Raw genomic sequence first — 17,351 nt, forward strand, 5'->3', positions numbered from 1 at the left:
CTCCCACCCAGAGTAAGTTTTAACAACTCATTGGGTAAGTGTAAGGTCACTACACCCTCTTCTCTCTCACTAACCACCAACAGCTAACCACTAACCCACTAACCGACAGCCCAGATAGCAGAGGTGTGTTCCCAGTTCTAAGTCTGTGCAACATTTATAAACACAATAAAACAGGAAGCATTTGTTGGTAGTAACTTTTATCATTACGTCCACCATTACAGGCCTTGGGCGAGAACCCCGGGTGTACTCTGTATGACGTAAGCAAATAATGTTAGAAACTCTCTAATATAACCTTACTGGTTTTATTTCAGATGTCATGACAAGTTATGGCATTTAGAATAAAACCAGTTTCATGATAAGGCTTTGATCTGAAGTACGGTACCTTTCACTGCTCCACATATAGTACAAAAAGCATCTAACTGAGCATGTTCACGTTGCTGGGATACTTTCTGTCTAAAGGCTCTAAAGGATGTGGCGCATGCGTGCGGCCCGACTGATGCATCTGTTGCGTCTGCGGCTTGCGTTTGGGGCATATACACCATATACTACTGTTCGGTCCGAATATTGGAATATTCCCTCGCTAATTTGTTATTCGGAATATTCGAATAGTATTTTCAAGTATTCGAATATATGGATTTTTTAGTTTTAGCAGATAGAATGGGGGAAATGACTAAATGAAATGGATAATGAGATTTCTTTGAATTCTAAGATCGGTACTGCATTCTGCTTGCCGCTTTCTTTCAGTCTGGAACAAAACATATTTCTAGTTTCCTAATACAGTATGAATAGTGACGTCATGCGAATGGCTGAAATTCATTAAAAATATTTTTTCGACATTACGGGAATGGGGTTCATTTCTAGTAATCAATATATCGTTTTCATTCCTATTAACAAGAATTAAAACAAAAATTCTGCGATCAGTACATAAAAAAGTGGGTTACGGATAAAACAGGTTCTTCTAGGGTCCAATATTATACATTATTAAAAACGAAATGTTCTTTTATTATTGAGATTATCGTACCTAAATAGATACTGAATAACTAAATTGTGAACGTCAAATTTAAGATTACCACTCGAAAGAGGTACGTAGATAGTTTAACATTCCTAAACAAAATATACTATGTAAGCTTTGTAATACTGATATTGGATATGGATACCATTATTTATTCAGTTGTTAAAATCTAAATATTGAAAATACAGAAAACAAATATACATTAAAATATGACAGAACAAATCCTAGAGTTTTTAAAAGGAAAGGTATACTGTCTTTGTCTTATGCACCATTATCAGTCCCCAACCGGTAAAAACGGATGGAACTATTATAGGTTTCGCCTCCTTCCTTCTCTCTGTCTGTCTGTCCCAATGCCTCAATATTTTGAGTAGCCCGACTACTCTGACTGTAAGAGAGCTAGACGGACATTTGGATAGTCAGCATGCTCTCAAACTGTCAGAAACTAATGTATGTAAATTCTGCGCAATCTCTGCCTACCAAACGATAGTAGAATATTTCCGCTCTAATTATAATACAACAACAATCCTATATTTGAATTTTGACGTCAAATATGTTCACATCGATAATTTTTTAGTTCTTTGATTAAAACAAAATTCACATATTAATCACTAATACATACATTACAGGAAGAAACCCGTCAGCAAATATTTATTTAACCAGAACATTATTGAAAGGAGTGGTTTGGGGTTGTTTTTTTCCTGTAGTGTATTAGTGATTAATATTTGAAAAAAAAAATTATTATGAAAGTCGAAAATGATCGATGTAACGGTATTTGACGTCAAATATAGGATTGTTGTTGTATTAGAGTGGGAATTTTTTACTTCAGTTTAGTAGGCATATATTGCGCAGATTTTATATAGATTGGTTTCTGACGGTTAAAGAGTCTTGATACCTGTCCTCATGTCCGTTTAGCTCTCTTACCGTCAGAGTTCTCGGGTTATTTATTGAGTTGAAATATTGTGAATAGTGTTATCATGCACTGTTACAGAACACGTTTGACCCCCCATGCCCCATCATGCTATGCCAGTAGTCTGAAAATCAAAATCTGTATATCGGTAAGTAAATTCCAAATAATTTCCCACAGACAATTCTGAATCAAAAATATTATTGGTAGTAAATCTTAAGGCAGAGATGAATTTTACTTGTAGAATGCAGGAAATAGCATTTCAGGACACCCAGTTTTCAAAACATTTTGCTGGAGAGCATACTCTTGAACCCTCTAGAAACTTTGCTTTGCGCCCTCGATCTCAGTCAGCCCCCCCCCCCCCCACCAATCAACCCCCCAATGTCTACTTGCTTTCCACATATGTGGCGCAGGCCTACAACCGCAAATTTAAATGTACGCCTATATTTTAAAAGCTCCTGGTTCACTTCGTTTAATTTAATAGCGTTTATAGATGTACTTACCTAACAGGCAAGTGTCCAGGGTGCGTTCAGACAGACATGCTTGCCCGAAATATGCATTAAAATAATAATAATATTAATAATAATAATAATCATAATAATAAAACATTCTTAGAGCGGAGGGGGGAGTTCGACCTCCGCCCCATTTTCACACACTGCACACGAACTTGCCTAACCTTTAAGTTGTTCAAGTTTTTAAAAAAAGAAGAAAAAAAAAGGAGTTTCAAGGCACGTGTGCGGGGGAGGGGAGAACGGAGAGGTTCCGTGGTTGAATTACCGGCTAATTTTCTTGTTTTTTTAACTATATTTTCGGCAGAACCCGACTCGAACCCGTCTGAAAAATTCGCTGTCCATAGTCTAATGTCCCATCCCCACCTTGCATAATTATTTGCACACAAGCCTGGTTTTGTAGGAATCACCTGATACTTAGTCGAAGATGGGGGGGATTGAGTAGGAAATTCATTTCGTGTAGAAATATCCGCTACCAACGTTGTTGACGTCATCAATGATATGACGTCACATGATTATTACGGTATGTTTATGGAACCGCTTGGCAGATCGGTGAGTTTTTCTTTTGGTTTCTTTTTCTTTTTAATCTTTACAGTCCCGTAGAAACGATATCTGAAGTTGGGTAGAGAAGCACAAATCAGATTTTTATCTTTAATTATGCAGAGTAGAAAACAGAAATCATTTTCAAATGGGAGTGCCTGTGCCTCCCATCCCCGGATTCTATGGAACTGCTTTCTTCTTGTTCTTTTTCTTCTTAGTTATCGTAATCGTTTTCTTCTTACTGTGCCTGTTTTTGTGAACGCAGTTTCTGGCGCACTTTCGCCCATTCACGTAACATGCGAGAGATGTCATCCTCTCAGCGTCACCCTCCCAAGAGGGGATGGTGACGTCACAGCCCAGATGAATTTTAATTGGCTTACTAATGGCGATTTCAAAAATGGGGAAATCCCATACTGCGCCAACTAACCAGGAAATACAATATATTGATCTAATTCTATGCATGCTTCTATACAATTATTGTAACATTTACAAGTGTTCACCGTCGGATGCCTTCACCCAAGAATTAAATTTGTTGGGCCAGTTCAACCACTTGACATAGTGTTCTTTGTTCGGTCCACGCCCTCTTGTCTTTAGAATCTTCTCGACTTTCCAGAGATCGTCTTCTTTCACGTCAATCTTTTGGAGTTCAGGCTGGTAGAATGTTCCCAGGATTTCATCACCATTGTAGTCCTTCACTCGATACAGAGGTAGTCCACCACGTAATAGGGTTTGGCTGATGGTGAAGATTTCTTCCGTCCACTACTCGTCATATTCCCGAAGGAGTTATAGCTGTTGGCAAAAGTCTGCAGACGATCGACGTACTTGTAAGACTGTTTATACATGAAGTACCGGTATATCCTTGTCTTGGTGGTTTTTAAAACTATTTCTGCCACAGTCGTCTTGGTTTCGTTGTTGGTGAGTAGATGTTGAATGTTCCTTTTTTTGAAGAGTCTCTGAACCTCTCGAGCTCTGAATTCTTGACCTCGATCCGTGCGAATTCGTTTCGGTTGTCTCCCCTCTTGAAATACATCTTTCAAAGCTCAAGACACTGTCAGGCCTTTCTTATCTCTCAGTGGTCTCAACCATAGGTGTTTGGAGAACACATCGATCACTACCAACACAAAGGTATAACCTCCGTCATACTTGGCAAATTTCACCATGTCCATGAGGTCAGCTGACCACTGGTCACCAATTCCAGTAACTACAATCTTGTTTCTGGCAAACTTTCTTCTGATTGGGCGTTGTAAACTATACGCTTCTTGCCTTTACAGCCATTTTCTGGTATTGTTTTTGCTGATGACGTACTTCCCGGCTCTTCTGACATATCTATACAGTTTATCTGGACCAGAAAAACTAGCTGGGTTGGTTGGATCATAATAAATGTTTTTCAAGTAGTCTTCCCACATGATCCTAATTCTTGAATGGTGTCGACGATTGTGATACTTATTTACAAAGGAGACATTTTATATAGAGTAGTTGGTATCTTCATCATCAGATTCTTCTTCGTGCATTAGCTAATGTATTCATATAAGTCTGCTCCCGATCCACCCATTGTTCAGACCTTCCCTTGTCCAAATAGTGTTGACGGTCTGCAGCCATCTCCTCTTTATAACATTTGTAGGTGAGCAGCCACAGATAATCCAGTCCAGCTGTTACCCACTCATCATAGGCTTCGTCGTGCCTTTCTGCATATTTAGCTCTTTATGAAGGAGGTCCCCACCATTTTTTGGACACCATGTTTTCACATGTCTCTGCAGATTATAAACGTACTGAAACACTAATCCACAATCATCACAAGCATGCATTTCGGGGAGCTCTTCTTCATACGTCTGCTCACTTTGAAGGTCTGAACAAGAATGAGACACGATCCCTTTTATAGCATTTGTCACAAAGGCTTCAGATCAATAAAGAGATGTGTGGTTTTTTTCACTGCATCTTCGTACCAATGCATAAACATTTCAGTATGTCCTGGATTCATCTGTCGGGCCAATGTCATGACTTATTGCTTGTCGATGGGGTTGTCAAACAGCACCAGGTAATGGGAGTTTCTTCTCTCAGTTGGGTCTTTGCTGTGATACAAGTTCTGGTTGATGGCAATCACCGAGAGGTTTCTGTGATGTCTTCCTTAATCGTCATTAATTATCCAATCAAAATTCATCTGGGCTGTGACGTCACTATCCCCTCTTGGGAGGGTGACACTGAGAGGGTGACACCTCTCGCTTGTTAAGTGAATGGGCGAAAATGCGCCAGAAACGGTAGTTTTACCATTATTGAACGCGTGCGTGTATTTAATTATTATCATTTTTATTTTAATATTTTAATTAGTTTTGAATTTGTTTGATGGATATGTGTGTTGCTATTGTTGAACATTGTCTGGGTTGTTTTCTTTTTTTATTTGTTGGCATAATTCTGAATGAAATGCAATATACTCTTCTAAGGCGATGAGGGACTTGGTCCTATGCTTGCCTTTTCCCCGTATGTTAAAAAAACAAACTTCAAGGGACCATCTTAAATTTACAAATGCTACATTTCGCTCTTTTCACTTTTATTTGTGATACATAGATTCAAATTAATCGATCCCACAAATAATACATGAAGATAATAATATTAACTCAAGAATATAACAATTTTAATATGCTGGTCACAATGTTTTTTGTTATGTTGTTTATTTGCTGGTGACAATGTGTTTTTGTTTTGTTGTTTATTTGTTGGCATAATTCTGAATGAAATGCAATATAATCTTCTGAGGCGATGAGGGACAGGGTCCTATGCTTGCCTTTTCCCCGTATGTTAAAAAAAAACTTCAAGGGACCATCTCAAATTTACAAATACAACATTTCGCTCTGTTCATTTTTATTATCCTCTATTTATATACTGGGTTTTGCTGCAGTGTGTTCAGTTTTTAAATATATTATTGTAGTTTTTACAGTTGTTCAGTTCTCATAATTATTTTACATTATCATTTCTCATTATTGGTTTATGTTTTGTTTTTGTTCAGTTTTCATTATTGATTTCTATTACAGTTGCTAAGTTCTCATTCGTTTCGTTTTACAGTTAATTTTTCATTAATTTATGTGACAGCTTGTTCTGTTCTCATTTTTGATTTATGTTACAGAGTTTTTCTAGTTCTCATTCGTTTCATTTCCGTTTAGTCTGTTCATTTCTCATTAGTTTCTGTAACTGTTTGTTTAGTTCTCATTATTTATTTCTATTACAGTTTGTTCATTTCTCATTATTGATTGCTGTTATGATTTCTTCTGTTTTCATTTTCGGTTTCTGTCAGAGTGTGTTCAGTTCTCATTCATTTGTGTTACAGTTTGTTCATGTCTCGTTATAAGTTAATTTATATTAAAGTTTGTTCAATTCTCATTATATGTTTATGTTACAGTTTATTCAGTTCTCGTTGGTGATTTTTGTTCCAATTTGTTCTGTTCTTCTGTTACAGTTTGTTCGTCTGTCACTATTGGTTTGTTACAGTTTATTCAGTTCTCATTGTTGGTTTTTATTACAGTTTATCAAATTATTAACGATTTCTGTTACAGTTCTTTATTTGGTTTCTGTTAATTTGTTCAGTTCTCGTAATTAATTTATATTACTGTTTGGTCAGTTCTCATTATTGATGTCTGATATATTTTGTTCTGCTATCATTATTGGTTTGTTCTACAGTTTGTTAATTTCTCATAAATTTCTGTTATAGTTTGTTCAGTTATCATTATTGATTTCTGTTCCAGTTTGTTCAGTTATCATTATTGATTTCTGTTCCAGTTTGTTCTGTTCTCATTATTAATTTCTGTTACAGTTATCATGCGTTTCTGTTTACAGTTTGTTCATTACTCAGTATACGTGTATGATACAGTTTGTTCAATTCTCATTATAAGTTTGTTACAGTTTATTCAGTTCACATTGATTTCTGTTCCAGTTTGTTCTGTTTTTCACGACGACTGTTGTCCGTTATAATTTATTCAATTCGAACTATTGACTTCTGATACAGTTTGTTCGTCTCATTACTGGTTTCTTCTACAGTTTGTTCAGTTCTGATTCGTTTCAGTTTACAGTTTGTTCATTTCTCATTATTATTTTACATTATCATTTGTTCAGTTCTCATTATTGGTTTATGTTATATTGTTCAGTTTTCATTATTGATTCCTGTTACAGTTGTTTAATTCTCATTCGTTTCTGTTTACAGTTAATTTTTCATTAATTTATGTGACAGCTTGTTCTGTTCTCATTCTTCATTTATGTTACAGATTTTTTCTAGTTCTCATTCGTTCCTGTTTAGTCTGTTCATTTCTCATTAGTTTCTGTTACTGTTTGTTCAGTTCTCATTATTGATTTCTATTACACTTTGTTAATTTCTCATTATTCATTTCTGTTATATATAGTTTGTTCTGTTTTCGTTTTTGGTGTCTCCTACAGTTTGTTCAGTCTTCATTCGTTTGTGTTACATTTTGATCATTTCTCATTATAAGTTTGTGTTATTGATTTCTCTTCCAGTTTGTTCTATTCTCAGTATTGATTTCTGTTATAGTTATCATTCGTTTCTGTTTGCAGTTTGTCCATTTCTCGTTATAAATTTATATTACACTTTGTTCAATTCTCATTATATGTTTATGTTACATTTTATTCAGTTCTCATTGATGATTTTTGTTCCAGTTTGCTCTGTTCTTCTGTTACAGTTTATTTGTTTCTCACTATTGGTTTGTTACAGTTTATTCAGTTCTCATTGTCGGTTTTTATTACAGTTTATCCAGTTATTTCTGTTACAGTTCTTTAGTTGGTTTCTGTTAGTTTGTTCAGTTCTCGTAATTAATTTATATTACTGTTTGGTCAGTTCTCATTATTGATGTCAGATATATTTTGTTCTGTTATCATTATCGGTTTGTTCTACAGTTTGTTCATTCCTCATAAGTTTCTGTTATAGTTTGTTCAGTTATCATTATTGATTTCTGTCCCAGTTTGTTCAGTTCTCATTATTGATTTCTATTACAGTTCTCATGCGTTTCTGTTTACAGTTTTTTTATTACTCATTATAACTTTATGTTACAGTTTGTTCAATTCTCATTATACGTTTATGTTACAGTTTATTCAGTTTGCATTGATTTCTGTTCCAGTTTGTTCTGTTTTAATGATTGTTGTCCGTTATAACTTATTCAATTCGAACTGTTGACTTCTGATACAGTTTGTTCGTCTCATTACTGGTTTCGTCTACAGTTTGTTCAGTTGTGATTCGTTTCAGTTTACAGTTTGTTCATTTCTCATTATTATTTTACATTATCATTTGTTCAGTTCTCATTATTGGTTTATCTTAGTTTGTTCAGTTTTCATTATTGATTTCTGTTACAGTTTACTTAGTTCTCATTCGTTTCGTTTTACAGTTAATTTTTCATTAATTTATGTGACAGCTTGTTCTGTTATCATTCTTGATTTATATTACTGGCGTTTTTTCTAGTTGTCATTCGTTTCTGTTTAGTTTGTTCATTTCTCATTAGTTTCAATTACAGTTTGTTAATTTCTCATTGTTGATTTCTGTTATAGTTTGTTCTGTTTTCGTTTTTGGTTTCTGCTACAGTTTGTTCAGTTCTCATTCATTTGTGTTACAGTTCGTTCATTTCTCATTATAAGCCTGTGTTTTTGATGTCCGTTCCATTTTGTTCTGTTCTCGTTCTTAATTTCTGTTACAGTTCTCGTTTGTTTCTGTTTGCAGTTTGTTCATTTCTCATTATAAGTTTATATTACAGTTTTCTGTCACAGTTCTTCAGTTGGTTTCTGTTAGTTTCTCCAGTTATCATTACTCATTTTTGTTAAGAGTTAATTCAGATTTCTGTCACAGTTCTTCAGTTGGTTTCTGTTAGTTTCTCCAGTTATCATTACTGATTTTTGTTAAGAGTTAATTCAGTTCACATTGGTGGATTCGTTCTTCAGTTGGTTTCTGTTAATTTGTTCAGTTCTCATTATTGAGTTTTGTTAAGAGTTAGTTCACTTCTCATTGCTGGATTCTGCTAGGGGTTTTTTCAATTCAGTTATAAATTCTAATACTGGGGGTAACTGAGTTCTGATACGGTTCAGTTCTCCTTCATTATTTCTGTTATAGTTCAATTAGAATTATTTCTTTCTGTTACAGTCAAGTTCTCATTATTTATTTATTTTATGAGTTCGTTCAGTTTTCATTAGTGACTAATCTTACACTTTGTTCAGTTTGTATTATTAGTTTATGTTAGTTTATCCATATCTTATTTTTTGTTTTGTTCAATTCTAATTATTGGGATTTTTTAGTTCTCATTATTGATTTCTGTTACAGTCTGTTCAGTTCATTTTACTGATTTCAGGTACAGTTAATTCACTACTCATTATGACAACTTTTTCAGTTCGCATTTTTCACTTCTGTTAGTTTGTTCAGTTCTCATTATTAATTTCCATTAAGTTTGTTCATTCTTGTTGCTTTCTGTTTGTTTAATTCTCATTATGTTTTGTCAAAATGTTGTTCAGTTCTCATAACTCATTTCTGTTAGTTTGTTCAGTTCTCATTATTATTTTTTGTTAGTTTTTTATATATATATTTTTTAATTATCATTAATTTTCTTTGCTTAAAGTTTGTTCCATTCTTATGATGGTTCATGTTACAGTTTGTTCAGTTTTTAGTTTTGGAACTGAGAAAAAAATGTTTGTGAAGAGGACAATAATAAGAAAAGAAGAAATGAAGAAGATGGCATCTGATACCACACACAAATGTGCACACCCCACACACACACACACACACACAAAGGTTAAATTTTCATTATTGGATCATGATACATTTTGTTTAGTTTTCAGTTTTGTAACTGAGAAGAAAATGTTTGTGAAGTTTGTTTGTTTTAGTTAACGATACCACTAGAGCACATTGATTAATTAATCATAGGCTATTGGATGTCAAACATTTGGTAATTCTTACTCATAGTAAGAGGAAACCTGCTACATTTTTCCTTATGCAACAAGGGATCTTTTATATGCACCATCCCAGTCAGGATAACACGTATCATGGCCTTTGTTTTACCAGTCGTGGTGCACTGGCTGGAACAAGAAATAGCCCAATGGGCAAGTTTATGAAGAGAAAGACAACAATAAGAAATGAAGGAATGAAGAAAATGGCATCTGCACACACACCATACTGTACAAAGGGTTATGGTTAATTTGTATTGTTGTATTACTGTGTTATATTAAGTGAATCTGTTTGTAGTTATTTTGGTTTCAGCCTTTGAGCCTTTGAGCTTTGAGCCTTGAGCTTGAGCCTGTTATGAGCTTTGTAAGTGGGATGGTGCAGTGACATTGATGTGACCAGCAGCCTTCTGCAAGAAATGTCTACAGGCTAGCATGGTATGGCTGACTGTTAGGACGTCTATGTAATTAATTCACTTGCCTTAATAAATGTATGGCAAAATATATAACAGGGATATTTTATTAATTAATAATACATATTTGAGTGTTTAATAAAGCAAATTTATAATTATTGAAAAATTATCGTTTAATCTCAGGGCAGCATGGTGCTGATTAAGGCAAGATGGTGCTAAACTATGGAGGCATAGTGCAGCACCATACTAAAACAAGCTAGGGAAAGCACTATAACATGTACGATAGAGAAACGGTCTTCGTGACATCATTACAAAAGACCATTTCTTTTCACAAGTTACAACATAGTTCAACTTCAAAAATCTGTGGCTGGCACAATGTATGTTTACCGGCCTCGTTGGCGTTGTGGCAGGCCATCGGTCTACAGGCTGGTAGGTACTGGGTTCGGATCCCAGTCGAGGCATGGGATTTTTAATCCAGATTCCGACTCCAAACCCTGAGTGAGTGCTCCGCAAAGCTCAATGGGTAGGTGTAAACCACTTGCACCGACCAGTGATCCATAACTGGTTCAACAAAGGCCATGGTTTGTGCTATCCTGCCTGTGGGAAGCGAAAATAAAAGATCCCTTGCTGCTAATCGGAAGAGTAGCCCATGTAGTGGCGACAGCGGGTTTCCTCTCAAAATCTGTGTGGTCCTTAATCATATGTCTGACGCCATATGACCGTAAATAAAATGTGTTGAGTGCGTCGTTAAATAAAACATTTCCTTCCTTTCAATGTATGTTTTACCACCGCATATTTTTGTAGAGGTCTAATCAGATTCTTTCTTACATACGAGTTGAATTACAATATAGTTTTGCTAACTAATTACACTGGCATAGGAAGGGAGGGGAAGGGGGCATGTGCCCCACAGTTTATTCCCGAATCTGGCAGTGAAATTATAACACCAGTTGTTCCATTTCTGGCAGTTTATTGCTCACCCTTACTAATTGGTGTTCCGTCACCTTAATTGATGGCCCATCACCTTAGCTATGTTCCCGGTACCACTGACGATTAATCGTACCATTGACGGTTGACTATTGATCGGTGATCAAAGCAATAACAAAGGCAATTAATTACGACAATATATTTATTATGTACTTTTGTTAAACAGTATTTTGTCCACAATTTGAAAGCACATTCAGTCACACTTTACACACGAAATGTCCCAGAAAGCACTCCAATTTTACATTATAACATTATTGATCTCGTTAACAACACATGTCTAAATTGGTAGTATTTCCCCGTCTCCAAATTTTACTGAGATATAACAAACATTAATTTTCTTGCAATCTCTATTCCGGCTCACCTCTGCTCTTCACTGCTCATTAAGGTTAATCTCGTTAATCGCCCCCTCTGTTCTTCACACATCTCGTTATCCCCATGCATCTAAATTGGCCTTAATTGCTCATGCCAGTTTTTCCATTTCTGGAAGCGGATTAGAACACCTCACCGCTTACCTAATCTGGTGACTGCCAGTTTTGGGAACATACCTGCCCCACCACTTTGTACCAGCAGTGATGGTTTTTATATATTTATACATGTGCGTGCGTGCGTTGCACCTTCCTATACCCGTGAATTATTATTGTATTAAGACACCAGAAAAAATAAAAGAAACGCAAAAATCATTGTTCTAACATTTATTTGCAGAATAATATTTACAAATGAATTTTTTTGCAAAACAAATTTGCCTTTGGAAACTGTACATGTTTTGTACACAGTGTGTGTGCTGTCTGGGTTACAGACATGTGGTCACTATAGCACTAATATAGTCCTGGGTGAACGTTCGTGTTAAACCTGCATATGGCTAGTCATGAAATATTGAACATTTCACTTGCTTATACACATGACAGAATCAACCCAGATAGCTTTCTGTTAAATAAATAGCACAAACATGGTTAACATACATTTTCAATGACCACCATTTCGAAAGGTTTCGTTATTAACATTTTATGTAAAAGTTGCATAAATTTCATGGAATTTAAAACATATTAGATTACAATAGGTAAGGTTATCCATGAAATATCAATGGGTTTTAAAAAAAAAAAAAGGTACATGCCCTAGCTGGCTCAAGTTGTTCAAACAGCTTACCCAGTGTATACGTTAAAATTATATCTGTAAAATTTAAACTGGTACAAATAATAATTCAACAGGTATGTTGTCATGGCCTTATGTGTGAATATTCAAAAATATTTCTCGACTTCTATATATAAAAAGAAATACTTAAAAAGATAAATATACCACTAAATGGGCTTAAAAATAAGTAAATTCACTTTTTAACAGTAAAGAACTATGCAGAAAATACTCCTCTTTTTTTTCAAATGTAAGTTTTATATATTTTCATCCAGTTAATATTTTCAAAATGGTAACTAATATTGAGGGGTGGGGTGGGATGTGCGGGAAAGGTGGAGAGTGGACATTTATTAAAAAAATGTCAGTTTTATATATTTTCATCCAGTGAATGTTTTCAAAATGGTAACTAGCGGGGGGCAGGGAGGGCCAAGAGGAGAGTGGACATATATGATATATACCCACATTATAAAATATTCTTTCATATTATCTCTTTATCTTTGAGACATGATTATAATTTGAAAATTGTACATCTTTTTGAATGATATACACTGACATTGTTATAATTGTTCAAGGAAATGACATGAACATCATTCTAAAAATAATAATACAGTGACCATATTCATGTGTATATATAAATAATGTATATGCAAGTGCTGTTCATAATAGAAGTGTTATATTGTTTTCTAGAACTCCATAGATATCTGTTTATGTTGCAACAGTGAAATTTCATTTTAGATGGTTATTAGTACACAAGCTAAATAAATAAAATAACAAATGTAGATAATGAATAACCCAAAGTATTTTTTTTCTTCACATATATCAAATATTTTAGAACATTCAGTTAGGCAAATGTTAAAAAAAAAAAAAATTATCACAAAAAATAATTATAAGATTAGCATTTTTCCAATTTTTTTATTGATTTTTCTTTTCATATTTACTGTGATATATATTGATGGAGAAAAAATTAATATTAGAGACACTGCTACTGACCCAGTCATAGAAACTGATGAACATAATACAAATGATTGAAGAATGACCTTTAATAGTGAATGATGACCGAAAATATTTCTCCATTTGTTATTTATAGTGTAAATGAAAAACATGTAGATAAAATATTATGAATGTCAACCTTGTGTGTTTGATTAAGGATCCAAATGAAATGTACTGAATTTTAAAAGTAAAATGCAAAACAAATTTGGTGAAACTAATGAACAAAAAATGTGTACAAAAAAACCCAGAAGCTTAAGCTTTAAAAGGAAAACAAGACATCATATCACTGTTAAAGTTTGGATTAAGCGACCAGGCATGGATTAAAAAAACATTTAACAGAGGGGCCCCTTAAACTTAAAGCAATGTCATTCGGTGTTTTTGGTCAGATTTCTCACCTTATACAGAGAGAAATTTCATTATGTGACCATAAATAGAGGGATCAAGGGCCTAAATCAATGCCTGGCTGCATTTTCACAATGTATATGAGGGAAAACTGGTTGTATCATTTGTTTTTCACAAAAAAAAGTAGTAAAACATAAACAGTATAATATATTTTGATGCAATATATTAAATTTGGATCTATTCTAAGATATAATAGTATTACAATTACTCAAGTTAAATTAAAAAAAAAATATCTTGACCTTTCATGCTCAATTTAGAACCAGAATGAAAACTAATAAACGAATACCTTTTTAAATATCATAATCAAATATTCCTTGTATCATATTTCATTAACATCAGATTAATTTAGTTGAGAGAGAGAAAGAGAGAGAAGTAGAATGTATGAATGAAAGACAAAGAATACCATATGATGATGGCTCGATCCAGAAAGTGAGCCAGACTATTTTAAATGTTACAAATTTCAAGTAATCCTCTTAAGTGGTACAGTTAGCACCACCATAAAGTGATGTCATGCAAGCTGAAAAAGCTTATTCACACACATTTTGTACAGCAATATATATTTATATATAGTTATATATATATATTTATTTATCAACAAGTAGCACCATCAAGTTTAAACACATTTTGATTTTTACTTTTTCATCTTCGTTTCCATGTTTTTCGTAATGTTTATTAACACTACATCAATAATACCTGTGCTTCATTTCAAATAAATAGCAGAGCGTCAATCATGACTAGAATATTTTCAACGCTCTTGGCAATCACTTCAAAATTTTCTTTTGAATGTCAAGTGTACATATATATAGGTTTGTAACCAACACTATTTTGAAATAAATATATTCTGTCAAATCTTGTTAGCTTGAACTCAATTCCAATGAAAACTTTATATTGGTCTAATTTATGACCATTACAAGTGCTTCACCCATTTGGTCAAACAGTCCACATCCATAAAACCCATCTCTCCACTGAATAATGAATTGGTCCAATAGAATTTTGTGCTGTGACTATATTATAATCCATAGTAATATTATTTATATTAAGTTATTATTCTTCATTTGGTCATTAGCAATATTTTATTTTTTTTGCTTAGACAAGAACAGTTACAATTTTGTGAAGGGAAACCGACAACACAGCAACTGAGTTTAAACCAACAAGATTTGACTATTAGGGTCCACAGATCTATCAAACACATAGGTACATGTGGAAATCAGTAGATTTTATTATTGTAATATAACTGAAATTTGTTTTAAATAAAAGGTTTTCTCTTTTTCACTGTTGGTCAATGTGGTGTTACCATGAAAATCCAGGGTTTTTTTAAAAATAGTGTAGGGTTTTTTAAAATGGTAAAAGACCACACAGACAAGAGAAGCTTCAAGCCATGTTTTTATGGGGTTTTTTTTTTTTTTTTTAAATGAACATTTAAATGGTGATTTAATAAGCAATAATGTAATTCCAGTATTAAAGATGACTGAATGTGTGCATTCAGATTTCCATCTGTTATATGTGGTATTTAACTTAAACTGCTTTAAGACCGACCAGTCTCACAGCTACATTAAACCAATGACTGCTGTTATAATTGAATTAATTTACATGGATCACAGCAGGTTTAGTATGCTGGATTTTGTCACTTCTAGCCATTGTACAGGCAGATTTTGCGATTCATAATAACTAGCCTAAAGTTATTATCAATTTTACCAATGACTGCTGTTATAATTGAATTAATTTACATGGACCACAGCAGTTTTAGTATTCTGGCTTTTGTCACTTCCAGCCATTGTACAGGCAGATTTTGAGATTTATAATAACTAGCCTAAATTTTTTTTTTTTTTTTTTTTAAACCTTCACAAGTTTAAAACACTACTCTGAAGTGACTACCATATGATGAAATCAGCCAGGTATTTCCTGACTGTGACAAAATCTCATACTGTGTCATGGTTAACGAATCACATTGTTTGTTACAAATAAAAGCACAACCAACAGTCTTGTCACACATACGCACATGCACACACAGACACAAACTGACATATCCTAATGCATCCAGCTTGTTCCATTTAACCAAGCTATGTCATATTAAAACGAAATGCTACAAAATGCTGAAAGTTCATTGCATAATGTTTTTGTTATTTTTTTTTTTTTTAAATCCTTTATCAGTCATTTTCACAAAAGTATCCATTAATCTTGTCCACATTCATTTCACATGATTCAATGTTTCTCTCTCAACTTTGTTTAAATAACGGTCATTTTGTCAACCAGTCAATGCAAGTGATCCTGTGGAACTCTTGTAACATTGTTTAAATAACAGTCATTTTTCTGCAACTGAAACAAATATTCCAAGAGAACACATTGTTTTTGTTTTATCTGCATACTCCCGACATATCTGTTTGAGAACTCTAATGAAATCTAGAGCTCATTCCAGTCCCTCTGAGGTAATGGAGTTAGGTTTTTATTAAGGTCTGATGCATCCATGCAAGTCTTATTTGTAAAAGACTCCATAAAAAATATAGGCACGAGAATATCTTGCACATCTTCACTTTGGTTCAGGTTCAATACTGTCTTGAAATTCAAGAACAAAATAGTTTTTAAAATCCTTCATTTCAGCTCTTTTTCTCATCAATACTTCAACAGTATCTTGCTGTTCGTTATGTTTGTTTTTTTAAATGAGAAAAATAGAGCATAATTTTCCAACATTGTTTTCGAACAGCCCTCTCTGACACATTTGTACTATGAAGGGAGATAACTCGCTCAGATCATTGCAAGCAAAACTAAAATAAAGCCATGCAGGGTTATCTCCCCTAGAACATGAGACGATCTCTTCACAAGAATATTGCAGTGTTCGTCCAACTTTCTAGCACCTCAAACAGGAAGAATGGACTCCATTCAAATAATTTTCAATAAACCTTCAGATTCATTTTTTGGGGGAAAATGTTCACATGTTTAATTCCACATGTCGCCCATTTCAAGCATCTGGGGTTTTTTACATTCTGTTTTTTTTCTTCCACTCTACAAGTTTTGGAGACGGTTTGTCGTATGATGTTCTGGTACAGAGAACACTTTATCACAATGAGGCAATGACACAAGAGCGACGACGCTTGCACAGTAGATCACAACCATGACCCCATGTCTTTCTCTAGCACCGCGGCTGCGTCCATGCGTCCCATCACTCGCAGGACGTTCATGAGGTCAGTGATGGCAGTCTCCTCCCGATGCCGTGCCTCCCACAAGTCAAGTATGTGTTCTGTCGGGCTCGGCTTCGTGGCAAAGAAATTAATATACCTGCAAAAAAATAAATGGTACAAGTTTAGAAAGATCGATATTTTATTAGAAATTAAAAAATAAAATAAAAGAAGTTTGTTTTGTTTAACCAGGAGCGTAGTGTGATCTGGACGGGGGGGGGGGAGGGGGGGTTCCCAATATGAACCAAGTGGACCCTTTTTCTATTTTGTTTTTGCACCATCAGAAACTCCATATGTATAAACCTGTATGTTTTAGTTCTGAAAGCAGACCATTTGCTTCAGCGGGGTGTCGTCTGAATCTCTCCCCCCCCTCCCCCGAACCCCCTC

At 34.3% G+C, this 17,351-nt stretch overlaps 1 protein-coding gene across 8 annotated transcripts in view; it reads right to left on the minus strand.

The window, feature by feature from the left end:
* Positions 1-11,951: 11,951 nt before the first annotated feature.
* Positions 11,952-17,351, minus strand: part of LOC121378276 (netrin receptor UNC5C-like) — a 174,616-nt gene continuing 169,216 nt past the window's right edge. For all 8 annotated transcript variants that reach the window (XM_041506369.1, XM_041506367.1, XM_041506366.1 and 5 more), the window contains one exon: positions 11,952-17,064. In XM_041506369.1, the coding sequence (XP_041362303.1) occupies positions 16,893-17,064 (172 nt within the window). In that variant the 3' untranslated portion in view covers positions 11,952-16,892. The remainder of the gene's footprint in view (positions 17,065-17,351) is intronic.

Source organism: Gigantopelta aegis, chromosome 8, assembly GCF_016097555.1.
Source record: "Gigantopelta aegis isolate Gae_Host chromosome 8, Gae_host_genome, whole genome shotgun sequence".
NCBI classification, from domain to species: domain Eukaryota; kingdom Metazoa; phylum Mollusca; class Gastropoda; order Neomphalida; family Peltospiridae; genus Gigantopelta; species Gigantopelta aegis.